At 40.1% G+C, this 15408-nt stretch overlaps 1 protein-coding gene across 1 annotated transcript in view; it reads left to right on the forward strand.

Moving 5' to 3' along the window:
- Positions 1 to 9365, forward strand: part of atad2b (ATPase family AAA domain containing 2B) — a 74107-nt gene extending 64742 nt beyond the window's left edge. Inside the window, exons 27-28 of the mRNA XM_018743682.2 lie at positions 1114 to 1242; positions 9292 to 9365. Coding sequence (XP_018599198.1) covers positions 1114 to 1242; positions 9292 to 9333 — 171 coding nt within the window. The 3' untranslated portion in view covers positions 9334 to 9365. The remainder of the gene's footprint in view (positions 1 to 1113; positions 1243 to 9291) is intronic.
- The last annotated feature ends 6043 nt before the right edge of the window (positions 9366 to 15408 follow it).

A 15408-nucleotide genomic window follows, 5' to 3' on the forward strand; every position in this document is an offset into this window, starting at 1 on the left:
ACCCCAAGCAGGACTCAAACCCTAGACCCACCAGAGAGCATACCCCGGCCAAACATGCTTTGCCACCGCGCCCCCGACCCCCCCGTTATTAATAATGGGAGGGAAATACTATACAATACGCATAATACAATACAATAAAATACAGTGTACAATGCAATGAAATCCTATGTGGCAACTCTCAGAAACCAGCAGCAGAAAGAACAAAAAAAACAAAATTAATGAAAGTATACTTTAATCTTACTTTTATTCATTTTCTTTTTTGTTCTTTCTCCTGCTGGTTTCTCAGGTTTGCCACATATTTTTTCATTGTATTGTATACAATGGCAATAACGTAATCTTAATGTAATGTACAATTTGTTGGTAAAATTCTAACCCGTGTTATAGCATTCCACATGCTCTAGTTTCCTCACACACTCCAAAAAATGTGTGTCAGGTGGATTGGTGGCTCTAAATACTTTGTTACTATATGTTACATTGCTCTAGTGTACAAATGGGTAAATGATTGCAGGAACTTTACCACAGTGTATCTAGTACTATAAGTCCTCTTGGATTAAAGTGTCAGATAAATGCCTCGTAGTAATCATTATATGTTACTTTTTTGGTCATTTTACATCCCTTGTCTGCTGTGGTATCATTTTTGACAAATGAGTTAGGCTTCGGCTCCCCGCGACCCCGCATGGGACAAGCGGTTCAGATGATGATGATGATGATGATTAGTGTATTATTGTATTCATAATGATACTACTTTTTAAGAAAATTTTCTGCGTATTATCGCTTCAAGGTTCATCTATGTAATAGATGAGACTTTGCTTTCTCACCTCCAACTTTTTTGGAACTTCTGTAAGAACACGCATGATGCCTTGGGGTGTGGGCTGTTTGACTTGTGTGCTGCACAGCCTCACTAAGGCTTCCATTTAAATGAGAATTTTCTTTTCTCAGATTATCAGCACTTCTCGTAAGTGTGAATTGTGTCGGTTTTAGGGTACAAAATACTTGTTCCAATTCTTGTCATGTGAAGCAAACATCAAAGGTCTTCAGTTGTGAGCTGGTGTGCCTTGGCAGCCTTTTGTATTTTTTTTTTCCTGACGCTGCGTGTGACTACGGCTTTTGCAGGGACTTCTGGAGCACGTGGTTGAACGGAGTGAGGGATACACAGTGGACCAGTTGGAGAGGCTCTACTCGCTCCTCAGCCAGTGCATCTACCAGCATCGCAGGGACTACGATAAGACGCAGATGACGGAGGTAGGTTGCGTCATATCGCTGGTGTGTGAGAGCATGACTGAAGTAAAAGCCGAAAGCTCGGCAGCTGCGGTCTACGGGAGCCTTCCTGATCCCTCAGTGTTTTCCCAAGGCTTATGTGTCATTACCTGACTCACCTGCCTCAGTGAAAAGGGATGTGTCTCAGCCTGGAAACCCTGACTGGAGCCTTGAGAAAGGGCCCAACTCAGTCTGTCCTGACATTTCATAGTTACACACTATTATCTATAATCCTGTCTTTTGTCATTGCTTAATTCTTAAAGGGCACATCAGCAGTGATTGTCTCACTTATTTCTCCTCACATGTTCTTTGTTTAAATGTATTAAGTATTTCCATTTCTTTAATGGTGGCAAAGGAAACAGTTCAACACTAAGTCTCCATGGCACGGTACTTTGTATATTCACACACAAGGATATGTCAGAAAATACTGAAACTGCGCCTCCCATTTATGACTGTGATGTAAAATGTTTTCAGTGAAACCTGGCATGTTCTGTCATTTGCAGATAGATTCAAATTCTAGCAAATACAGTAAAAATCAGTCGAAGGTGTGAGTCATTCGTTACACTATTATGTCTTATGATAGCTTTCCTCATACTGAAAGATCCTTATACAAAAATTTAGACTTGCGTGCAAATGTAATTTCTCCCATAAAATTTGTGAAACGAGCTATCAACTTGTACTTGCAAGAAATGCCTTATGAGAACAGAAACTTTCTAGTAATAATGGGTCATATATCTTAAAAAGCTTTAAGAAATGTGCTAAAAGTAGAAAATGCAAAAGAAAGTCTTATCTGTATTAAAACTTCAAGGGAAAAAGCTCATAGAATTCACTTGAAAGGTGATACTACAAGTGACTGTGTGATATGATTCACTGTCCATTTTGAGCAAACGATACGTTGCCAGTAGCTTAGCAGAGAGGGTTTACGAGCATTACTGGTGACTACAGTACATACCAGAGTTGCCTTATTAGGTAGTGTTATAATAGTTACTGTATGTAGTGCTTTTAAAAGGAGCTTTTCAAGACACTTGACAATAAAGAAGATAGATGTGGGTTAACACTGTGAAGCAGTGTGCAATAAATATCAGCATTTTAGAATAGGGAAAAAAAAAATTTACACCAGTAAAAAAACAGAATCCATCCGTCATCAATAACCACTTGTCCAGTGCAGGGTTGCGGTGGACCATTGACTGTCCTGGAAGCAAAGGGCTCGAGGGCAGGTACACACTCTTCCACTCACACATATGCTCCCTGAGGGCTATTCGGTGTCACCAGTTCACCTGAAACACACGACTTTTGTAGGAAATGGGAACACTCTTGAGAAAATGAGGTGAACATCTAAACTCCTCACAGGCCAGGTACTGAGGTACCTATTGCCCATATAACAACAAAATGAAATGATATGATGATAATAGTGAGAGACCTTACGAGAGTGATAGGGGATGTAAAAAGGACCATTCGACTGAAGTGAAATTGAACACATGGGTCTTAAGCCTGGGGTGAAAGCTTTCCGCTGCAGCTCTGATGTTCTGCATGCTCATCTCCCGTTATTCGGTCTCCCGCTATCCAATTTTTCACATATCCACTCCAAGATGATTAATACCACTCATAGTTAATCGGTCCCAGTTGTCATTTACACACTCTGCTGCATCCGATTCAGGCCCGTGACATTCACTTCGCTGTGATAAACTGAGACGGCATTTGAAAACTATGCCAAGAGACTGTGAGATGCCCTGTACTGTGGGAACTGCATACACATGGTCTCAGCCTTCATCTTTCTCACACCAGTCCACACAATCAGTTGAGGAAATCTTTAAAAACTTATTTCAAATGCACTAAACCCTTCCCTATTGAAAGTTCCCCTAATATCTTGCCATTATCCTGTTGACCCAGAAGGTGTGCTTTATGGGGGGTCCTGACACCAGCAGTAGCAGTGAGGGCGGCCAAGAAGGAACAATCACGGTTTTAAAATGACCAATCTTTATTTTCTGTATTCATAAAGTACAAGAGAAAAATAAGTTAAACTATAATGAAAAGAAATTATTTGTTGTTCTTACCTCTATTCCAAATATAGTCTTGGGTGGGGGGCAACCGATGTAGAACGGTGAAGAAACTTTATACCTCAGGCAGTTTTGAGGACCTAAGTTCACTGTGTACGTTGCAAATTCCCTTATACCATATTACATAAACCATTGGGATACATAAACAGATGCATGAATGCTGTGTTGTATAATAGGGCTTTCTTATTATTTTGCACATTTTTCATGTTAAAATAATTATTGTAAAGATAATAATCGCATACATCCACTCATTTTCATTAACCAGTTGCCCTAAGCTGGGTTGTGCTGAACTGGACCCCCTAGAATCACTGGGTACAACCTTGAGTGGATGCCAGTCAGGCTAGTCTCTCTCTCTCTCTCTCTCTCTCTCTCTCCCTCATCCACCCATTCACACACTACTGGCACAGCCTCACCAATCCACCTGAACAGCATGTCTTTGGACTGTGGGAGGAAACCTGAGCACCCGGAGGAAACCCACGCAGGGAGAACGTGCAAACTTCACACAGACTGAGTTGAATTTGCATTTCACCAGAGCAGCCACTTGCTGTTCCATGCATAATAGTATGCACTATAGTATATTTTCATGCTGCATCATTTATATTTTCATTTCTAAATGTTTTGCTTTTTCTTTTCTGCACTGACAGAATACTTTTCTCTTGACAACAAAAAAAAATAAAAAAAAAAAGAGAATGGGAGCCCAAAAGAAATGTGTAAATGAAATGTTTTTGTAACTAAAACATAATTGCTGATAGGCACGCTGACTGAAGCAGTATAATATAACAGTGATTGTCATCAGACGTTGTAACCAAACATCAGGGTCATAAGGTTGATAAACCGCCCTAAGTCACATGTCATAAGTTGTGGACTGCCTGTACAGACCCATATTTGTTACTACATTCACATGTGTGTTCAGAAACGCATGTGTCAAAAAAATCAAAATGCTTTGCAGAAAAAGTGGAATTAAAAAAAAAAAAAAAAAAAAAAATTCTGGCAACAAACAAAAATAAACTGATTTTTTTTCTTGAAATTAGATATCATTTATGGTGAATGTGGGATGGATTTTCAATGAACTGGAATTTTTCATATAAAAATAAAGGAATAAGTAATTTCATTGTCTGATTTTTAGAAGTCTTGAATTACAATTTCTCCCATGTTTAAAATCCAAGGCAGGGATTTTGTAGGTTTCATGGCAGACTTCTGGCTCTAGAATGCATTCTCAGTTTTTTTTTTTTTTTTTTTTTGGGGTCTTCTTCCCCCCCCATTTAAATCAATGGTAGTGAAGAGTTACTACTGTAGTGCCATTTATTTTCCCTGTCATTAGCATTGAGTTACTATATGCGCACTTTGGAAAAGACTGAATTTTGCTCCCAGAACATATTTTTAATTTATGTATCAAACATCTGATCACCCACAGAGAAAGTACATTGTGCCAGCAGCAAATACGGTTAATTATTTATGAGATATCTGCAGAGCAGCAGGCCAATGGATTTGGCCTCAAAAAGTTTTTTGGAACAAGTAGAATTGATGTGTGAGCCTTTAATACGTCATTAAAAGTTAAGTCTGCAAAATTCAGGGTTACTCGTGTAGTTTTCAAAGGTTCACCCCATGGCCATTTGATCAGATTTTATCATTTGTAAATGATAAATGGCCAATTTAGTCTTCACGCTGAATTTGTAACGCTATTTTGTACAATTTTTAAGCTAGCATTGCAAGAGACGTCATACTTTTGTATTTTACTTGCCATTTCTACTGAATGTGTAGACCTACAGTGTAATGTTCTGCTAACTTGTTTGGTGAAATTGTGTTGTCTGGTAAATAAGGCATGTGCTATAGAGGGACATAGTCTTACCTTTTGTTGTGGAGAGTTGTTTTTTTTTTTTTTTTTTTTTTGATAAACATTGTTTTATCTCTTTAATGGTTTATGGTCTTCCTGGATGCTGTATTGGCATGCTTAATTTTTTGTTGTCTGTAAATGACCAATCTTATAGTCATGTTTTTAATTGTGTTTTTGTATGACTGGTTTTCAAAATGCAGTTTTAAACCCCCTCGAAATGTATTCATATGTAGAAGTAAAAAACAAGTGGCAGGGAAAGAACAGCAACCAATGAGAGGAGCGGGAACAACAAATACGGTCTAACAAGGAGACAACCAGGAGGTTGTTAGTGGAACTGGGAGACGGATGTTATTATTGTACTGACATTTCCAGCTGTTTTGTGTGTGTGTGTGTGTGTGTGTGTGTGTGTGTGTGTGTGTGTGTGTGTGTGCGCGCACGCGTGTTTTGGGATTTTTTTTTTTTTTTTTAAATATTAAATTTTTTTTTTTTTTTTTGGTGTATTTGTTTTTGGTCTCCATGAAATGTCATTGTGACAGACTACACACAGTTCTGGAGTAATGACTATAAAAATGACTATAAAATCACTGAGGTGCAGGTACAGCTCCAGCCCTCCCCCCTTCCTTCCCACTATTCAGACACATGTGGCTCCTCTGAAGATTTTTGTTATTGGCAGGAACAGCTGTTTTCTTTTTTCTATAGTTCTAATTAATACCTTTTGCAATAATAGTTTAGTGTGGTATATGCAAAGTTGAAGTTGACCTGGAGTCAGTTTCAGTAATAAGAGCTCAAAGGACTTGACGCTAGCTGTTTTTGACTCCAAAAGAAATGATTGCGTTTGTGCTGAATTCTCAGTTCCCCCCCCCATTCAGATCAGTGGTAACGAAGAATTACTATTGCAGTGTCATTCATTATTTTTTGGGGGATGTTGCACTTAGTAAACCACCGGCCTTTGGCAGGAGGCTCGCTGGGGTCGGCCTGCCCGTTTCAGCTCCGCTTCATTTTGTTCTGGACAAATCATGTAATTTATGGGTCCTTTGTATTTTTACTTTGCTCTGCTTAAAACTCTGCAGACTGAAAACATGCTGAGATGAAACCATATTCCCTCCTGAAATAATTGTATGTTCAGAGGAAGCGCTGCAGTTGGGTGCTGGAGCAAACCTCAGAGAAGGCGCGCTCTGCGGCCAGGATCCCCCGAGTTGTAAATCGTGTTCAGCAGGGAGGTGCGGCTCAAGCCGTGCCGGGTGCTAGCTGGCGAGCGTTAACCATCCGCACTGCGGTGCTGGCTGGCTCCTTGGCATACTGGAGCAGAGTGGAGGGAGATGGCGGGCGAGCGAGCGAGCAAGCAAGCAAGAAAGAAAGAGGGGGAGAGAGGGAGAGAACAGCCCTCCAGATGTGCATGTTTTGGAGCACACCTCACCTGGGAACAGCATGGTTCCCGGGTGAACCCGGTGCATGGTGTAAACTGCTCTCGCAAACAGGGATGGCGCAAAAACTCAGTTTTACTATGGCAAACAAGTAATCCAATTTAACCATCAACCATCTTCATAGTACAATAGATGTTGATGCCCAGAGGGCTGAACCACATGCTGTCCTTTTATCTTATGTGATTGTCATCTTGAAGTGTTCTCCAAAAGTGCTGGTTCCTTGTGGTGTATTTTTTTTTTTTTTTTTGGGGGGGGGGGTGGATTCACAGTATTGATTCTTTTCATTCATTAATTGTAGTTATAAATTTGGTGTAACAAAAAATGTTTTGTGCTGTTCAGAGGTATACAGTGAGTGATGATTTGAATAGGTAGATAAAATGCTGCAGTTGATTGACAGTAAACACCTCTGTGTGCTGTGATTATTTAGTCTAATTAAATATAGTCCACTTGCCCTATTGATTGACAAATTCATATGGGAATTATGGTAGTTGTCTTAACTTTGGCTTTGCGTTGAAGAGCAATCTTTTCAGAAGGGTTACTTAAGGATATAAACACAATTTGAGGGTACCACAGTGAGAGATTTTTTTGGAAACTTGCATCTTGTTTTGGTCCCCCCTCCCCCTGGCAAATGAAAGCCGCTCACAGCAACCGTGTGCAGTGGGCTGCCCTTTGTCTATTTACAGAGAGCGCAACCAGTGGGCACTTTGACAGTGTAGTCACCAAATTCCCGCAATTCGTTGGGGTCATTGACCCAAGATCGATGCTCTTTAAAACAGCACATGCTTGATTCGTATGCAGAAGAGTTACTGGCACCACACTCGGCGCTGCGCAATTAATATACCACAGAGGCCAAAGTTATAATCCACAATAAAATAACAAATTGTGCCGTGTGAGCACCTGGTAGTCTGGTCTGTGTCGTTCACATGTTACCTTCTAGCGCTATTCAAGAAGCTGCTGTAAGGTATTGGGTTTTGTTTTTGACCCTTGACCCCCCCGAAAATCATCCTCAACTGTTTAGACAAGTTTGTAAAGAACAACAGAAAGGATGTGTTTGCATCACTTTTCTCTCCTAATACTGGTAGATTTTTGAAAGTTTACCTTTTCTGATCTTTATTGAAGTTATTTTATAATCTCCTTAGCATTTCACGTATTTGCCTCAGACTCTCCTGTTGGTGTTGATGTACAACTGGTCACCCGGATTGTCAACAAGCGGCACCTTGAACACGGAGGGCTGAACAAACAGCTGAGAAGCGAGTGTGTTGCAGAGGAGTACGCAGCAGCCTTTCTGTGCCCTTTTAAACCCTACACACGATTTAAAGACTTCAAGTGAATCCACCACTATATGAAAACTTTTTGTGTGCAATTTCCCAAATTTGTCTGCCTTGCCCAGTTTTCCTGTAGAGCAAACTGAATGCTTGAGTTATATTTGGTGATGATGGGGGAGGCTGTGAACGTGGAACATTTTATTGAACATGGTGATTATTTTCAATGGTTGTATTTGTGTTTTTAGGGTTACGGTTGAAGTCAATAATACATGGTGAAAGTGGTCGTTGTGGTTTCACTCTGTTCAACTATATACTGTGCAAGTGTGCTGCTACTTGTACTTTCACTACTTGTAATACCACGTTAATACTAGACTGTCACTGATTCCTTCATGTATTAGCGATTCTTAAGGTGTGTGTGGTACATGTGTACGAAAGGGCAGTTTTTTTTTTACACTGTATTCTACTTTGTACAAATCTTAATATCTTTAAAATTATCCATAGTCAACATGGTACTTTTATAAAAAAAAATTATAAAAGAGATTAAAATGATTTCAGACTCTGAAACTATACTGTGTCACATTCAAATGTTGGCTGCATGGAATGTAACACGCCTAGCAAGAATACCGAACTCACATGACTGGATAATTCGAGTGGCGTCCCTCTCTCTCACTGCGTGTGCGTTTGTGCAGAACGCCCCGGGAGCCGTTGTTACTGACGCAATGTGAAAGTTATGGTGGGTTACTGTGTCTCTCCCACCTGCAAATCACGGCCCTGCACCAGTCTCTGTCCTCTGGCATGGTGGGTTTGGCGATGCGCTGTCTGAAATTGTAGTACACTAAAACTCTTCCTTTCTCTGTGGCCACGTTGCTTTTGAAAGGGTGCAGCAGGAAGCAAAGATGCTAAAAATGAGTGATCAGTCATTTTAAGTTTGAAATTGACCTTTGCAGTTGACCACTTCGATGTGAGGGTTTGGAAACTGATGGGGATTTGTTGTCCGAGAATTCCCTTAACTTTACCTGATGTGATATTTCTGTCAGTGGGCTCAAACTCTGATTCTGCCTCGCTGAACACTGAAATACTTGTTCACATGAGAAAGACTATGTTGGTTGTATCTTCCTGTACCACAGTCACCTCTAAACATGCTCTGAGTTTTACCTGCTGTTCAGCAAGTGTCCGAATGTAAGGAAGGAAAATGTTTGCTTGTAGAACTAATGCAGTGTGTGCATGTGTTTGTTTATCATGGTGTGTTTTATTTCATGATGATTTATTCTCCAAACATTTTCACAATCTTCTTGTGATCCAAATAGCGCTTAACGTTGGTGTATGTGGCCTTTAACTTTTCTGGAACATATGAATCCTTCATGCGATGTTATGCGGCTCTGCTTTTGGGTTCTTTCATGTTTGAACACGGTAACAACCCTTTCTCTTCCCCTGGTGTTTTTTTGTTTCTCCAGGAAATGGAGCGCAGAGTTGAGCATTTCGAAACATTCCTGTGAGGAGGAGGAGGAGGAGGGAGACGATCAGGTTGATCCTGATGAGACTCTTACAGTACAGAAGGGAGACCAGCCTTTTGAGCCATTTCTTTACTTCAAAGCCAAGCGGGTTTGCAGTCTTGGTCTTAATGAAAAAGGAAAAAAAAAAAAAAAAAAAAAGACTTGTAATGGTGACTTTGGTGCTATTGTCTCAGGTACCTGGACAGAACCAGTCTACAGAACCAAACACAAACTCATTAAGGTTTCTTTTATGTCAGTGAAATAGACATGCCAGTGCTGTTTGATCCTGGTGCTATCATATCCATTTGCTGCTTGGTTTCCTTTAGAGAAATTGGGTGATTGTCATAGAAATGGACCCCAACAGGGGGAGGACATGCGTCCACCCACTTGAACACTTACCCAGGCAACACACTAGCCGACTGAGTGTGTGCACGTAGGTGGTGGGAACAGTATCTGTGTTTATCTTGCAAACTGCACCACCATTTCCTCTATCCTCTTAAGCAGAAATGGTCCTTTTCTTTGACTTCAGGACACACTTTAAACTGGAATTGCCGAAAACGTTCGCTCAGTGTACTCCAGCAACAGTTGCCAAAACAAGAATTGTTTCAGTGATCAATATGCGCGTTTGGCGTTTTGCCCTTGTACCCACAAGTTGGTTGCTCAAGGCTGCAGCCGTGTTCTCTGGGGTCCCACTTGCAAAAGTCGAAAAAAAATCTAAATTTTGAACTCTCAAGAAATTGTGGAAACATCAGTTAGGTGTCTTACACAAATGCAAACCAAAAATGGATCTGGCCCACGACCTCTATGAATTGTACGCAAAAGCAGTTTGTTCTAATAGTCGCAACATGTTGACACGGTGACTATTTTCAAGACCTTTCATTCTGTATTCACTGTGTGACTCTTCGTTCTTTGAGACAAGTTGTGCTTTGCTTTGCTCTGCTCTCTTCACCACCCAGCTGGAATAACTGGATTCAGTTCAATTAGAACGTATTGTTTGCACTGCCTAGCGTGTGCCTTATATAACCTTCAAATTAGATCCTTCTGTAATAAGTGGCGACAATGTATTGTATAGGGTTTTATGTGTAATGTTTTGCATTCCTCTGGTGCACACTCATAAAATAAATAAAAAATAATAAACAAGAAGGCTTTATATATCAAGTTCCTTTTATCTGAACTGGATTTTAGGTAGAGGTGGTGTTCAGAGCATCTTTTGCATCTTTTTCACGGATATGCTCTGTGTGCGCGCGTGTGCGTGTGTTGCTTGCAGAATGCTGGTGCCAATCTTTCCTAGTTGTTTCACTTTTAAACTCTTCCTCTGTCCTTTTAGTTGACCTATCTGGCTTATGTTTGGTCTTTTCGCAGGAAGTTGAGTCACAGTTAAGGTTCACAGTTACTCAGACTTTCTGTACTTTTTACTTATACGATGCTTTATGTATGTAAGTGGAAATATTGCATTTTTCCCCCCAACGAAAAGAACAAGGCCATTCTAGGCAGTGCTGCATGTTTCCAAGGTCATCGTTTGTTTACTTTGTGATTATTTTTTTGTAATGATAGTGGAGCTTTCATATGAGGCGTCGTGTTCTAGCAGCTGCTGCTGTTCACACATGGGGAACATTTCTATTTTTGTTTCCTATGAGATGTTTCAAAAAAAAAAAAATAAGAAAAATAAAAAAGAAAACACTTTGGGTTCCAAAATCGGTGAGGTCCATTGTGGCCGAGGCGTGAACCGCTCCAGCTTGCTGAAACCTTAACTATGGCAACTCCACTGTTCATTAGTTTAGTGTTCATTGGATCTCAAGTCACAAGGGTAACTTTTACCATAGGAGTTTGCTTCTGCCTTTTGCATGGATTCAGATGACGCTTTTGAACATATGCAAAGTACCATATTGAAAGGATAGTATTGGACTACTGCATAGAGGAAAAAAAAAAACAGCTACCTCAGCTTAATTTATTTAACGTTATTAAATGACAGGCTGTTTACGGGGTACAAACAGTATTTCTTAATTCTAATATTATATAGCAACACCTACAAATCCAAAAGCTAAGGTACTGGAAGAATTCTCACACAGAAAAAAATACAAATATTCCTGTGGTCGTTGCAGTAATCCTGCTTTTTTGCCTTTTTTTTTTTTTTTATTTTAATTTTTGCATTTGAGCCAAGTACAAGAAGAATACAGATGTTAATTTCAGTGAAATGTCATGGACTGTATGTTTGAAGTAGATGTCTTTCCATTGCTTTTTCTTTGTTCGTACTATACTACAGTCTCTTGTAATGGCAGTATCTTTTTGTTCATTTGCTCCTGTTAAGCTGTGTTGGCAGACTTTCAGCACATTTTCATATTTATTAACAAGACTATTAAACTTGGCATTTATACAGTATAAGTCTTTTATATTTGAAATAAAATTGGAAAATTGTTACTCAAGTTTTTAATTTTTGAATGCAATGTAGCATATGTTGTAGCAGTGGTTTTGTGTTGGGGGGAAGTGGGGTTACAGGTCTCAGGTCTTGATGCATTAATATTTCAATTTGTATTTATTCCACTTGTGAATTTCATTTTTTTTTTTTTAAATTTTTCAAGAATTTTTTCCCTCTTGCTCCTTTTGGTTTTGTGGTGAAAGACTGTGACATACTGGATGGTGCCTAAGCAAATAGGCTAAGGGATTTAAAAAAAATATATATATTTTTTGTTTGGTTATACCGGATTTTGAAAGGAACTAAGTGTTGTACTTGGTGTAATGTTTGAATTGCTGCTGTGATACTGACTGATGGTTAAATCCAACTTCTGCTGTTATAGTATCACACAAACATTTAAAGTTTCATAACTTTTTCAAGGAGTCCACGTTGTCATATCAGTTATGAGGTAGATTTTAACACTCTTCCATTTTTATGTACACAGGCTCCATTTCTTTTTTGGAGTTTGATGATTCATCTGTAAACAGTAACAGATGGTTACTGTATATCAAACACAGTTTAGAGAATTCTTTTGTAATTTTTTGCTATTTACAAAACTTTTTGTCAGCAGTTTCAGTAACGTATTTAGAAAAGTCGACTAGACACAGCCTGGTGAGTCCATACGGAAGACCCAGAATCTTTATAAAACCCATGTGGTGACTTTCTCGGCACACGTTATTAGATGGCAAATACCAGTCAGCTGTTGAAATTCCACTGTTTGCCTCAAAGCACAACATTCAGACTGGTCACTATGGCGTCAGTAGTGCCCCCTCTATGTCTCGTGACATTACCTAATCTTTACTTGTGTGAGGTTAATCCAGTATGCAGAATTTCTGTGATTTCCTAAGTGAGGCTTTTCCCCTTTTCCCATCACACATTTATAAATATTTGTTTTCTTTTTAAATAATGGTAGACTTCTCATTTCTTTTGATTTAATTTGTGTTTTGTTATAGCCTGGCCATGTTTGGTATGTTTTCTAGTTTATCAATGTATTTAACATTCTTTTCAGTCTTACTGTTATTTTAGTGTAAGTTATAACTGAATTGAAACATTTACTGTAATTTCTGGAAAAAAAAATACCTGCTGTGACATACTTGAATAAAGGTGCAAATTGTATTCTGTGTGAAGTCCTCTTAATTCAGTTTTTAGAATGATTCATTTGACTCTGGCACTCTGGCTTCCATTGCAAAAATAAGGAAACTGCTGTGTACTGCTGTGAAAGAGGAAGGAGAAAGGGTTGCAAATTCCTGCAAAGCATCTTGAGATACCTTTTATGCCTTAAAATTAACATGGCTACAAAGTTTAAAAAAGAAAAAAAGGCCTTTGGGATCTATCACATCTTTTGATATGAAATATGGTGTGGCATGGACAGTGATGTCATGTTCAATGAGTCCCAGCCCTCAATGATGTAATTGTATTTTGCATGTTTAATATAAATTACACTCAGGCATACAGGGGCCTCATGGAAATTTTTTTGGCAATATTTCACACACGAGATGAGTTGTGCATCAGTATTGCTGGTTGTGTGGACTTTAAATGAGCACCACTTGTCTGGGGGAGATGTTGACTCCCTTTCAGTACAACAGGTGATCAATGAATCCAGAGTTACACAATGTCCCTTCCTCTATTACCCTTATTTTCAGCTGTACCATCATGTCACACTACTGATTAGTTTAAGAATGAAATAAAAGTAACTGGGTATAATTAAACTGCGGCTGGAGCGCTGGGGTAAGAACAGTATACACTGGATCCTCAACCTAGGAACACACCCTGCACTGGCAGCTTAACACTTTTTGTAAATCCAGCAACTATCAAAATCGATGAAAGCTTAATACCGTGAATGTCTTGATTTATTCCCCGAAGTGGGCTCTGTGAAAAAACTTCAGATAAAGCTAACATGAGGTAAAATATGGTGATACTTGCTTTCAGCTGCTTATCCAATGCAGAATTTCAATGAAATACTGTGGGTGGCACACCTGTGCCTTGGAAGACTTCCATTAACTTAAGGCTCAAGTCTACTTTAAAACTACATCACTTTCACAAGCACCTGTTCAATGTGTTGTCCCCCACTTCATACAGGCAATGCTCCTTTTGAGCATGAAGCAGCACAGGAGTGCAATGCAACATAGTGTCAGGAAAACGCATTAAAGAGTGTCTGAACCTAAAGATGGAATACGTGTAACTTGGGAGCGAGGACAACAAAACGGACGAGAATGGGACTAATTCATTGCATAAGTGTGTATAGACAATACAGCAAAAAGTACACAAGGAAGTGCAACAACAGCTGTAAGCCAATTTGCTCAGTAGTTTTATATTTTAAAGTCTCCGATATACACCGATCAGCCACAACATTAAAACCATCTGCCTAATATTGTGTAGGTCCCCCTCGTGCTGCCAAAACAGCTCTGGCTTGTCAAGGCATGGATTCCACATGACCTCTGAAGGTGTCCAGCGGTATCTGGCACCAAAACGTTAACAGCAGATCCTTCAAGTACTGCAAGTTGGGAGGTGGGTCCTCCATGGATCGGACTTGTTTTTCCAGCACAACCCACAGATGCTTGATCGGACTGAGATCTGGGGAATCTGGAGGCCAAGTCAATACCTTGAACTCTTTGTCATGTTCCTCAAACTATTCCTGAACAATTTTTGCAGAGGCCACTGCCATCAGGGAATATCATTGCCACGAAGGGGTGCATGTGGTCTGCAACAATCTTTAGGTAGGTGCCATATGTCAGAATAACACCCACGTGAATGCCAGGACCCAAGGTTTCCCAGCAGAACATTTCCCAGAGCATCACACTGCCTTCCACCAGCTTGCCTTCTTCCCATAGTGCATCTGCTGCCATCTCTTCCCCAGGTAAACGATGCACACGCACCCGGCCGCACACGTGATCTAAAAGAAAACGTGATTCATCAGACTAGGCCACCTCCTTCCATTGCTCTAGAGTCCAGTTCTGATGCTCACGTGCCCATTGTAGGTGCTTTTGGTGGCGGACGGGTCAGCGGCTACACAGCCCCATACACAGCAAGCTGCGATGCACTGTGTGTTCTGACACTTTTCTATCATGCCCAGCATTAAGGTTTTCAGCAATTTGTGCTACAGTAGCTCTTCTGTGGGATCGGACCAGACGGGTTAGCCTTCGCTCCCCACGTGCATCAACGAGCCTTGGACGACCATGACCCTGTTGCCAGTTCACCGGTTGTCCTTCCTCGGACCACTTTTGGTAGGTACTTAACCACTACATAACGGGAACACCCCTCATGAGCTGCTGTTTTGGAGATGCTCTGACCCAGTCGTCTAGCCATCGCAATTTGGGCCTTGTCAAAGTTGCTCAGATCCTTATGTTTGCCCCTTTTTTCTGCTTCCAACACATGAAATTCAAGAATTAGTTCATTTGCTGCCTAATATATCCCACCCCTTGACAGATGCCATTGTAACAACATAATCAGTGTTATTCACTTCACCTGTCAATGGTTTTAATGTTGTGGCTGATCCAGGTAGTTGTAACAATGTGCTGGAAGACAATTTTCTATTCATTTCAAGCTACATTGAAACTAAACTCTGAAAGTACAAATACTCCTCAAAGCGCTAATCAGTGGTGACCGTGGTCCATACACACGTCACA

Source organism: Scleropages formosus, chromosome 1 (genome assembly GCF_900964775.1).
Source record: "Scleropages formosus chromosome 1, fSclFor1.1, whole genome shotgun sequence".
Classification (NCBI taxonomy): Eukaryota; Metazoa; Chordata; class Actinopteri; order Osteoglossiformes; family Osteoglossidae; genus Scleropages; species Scleropages formosus.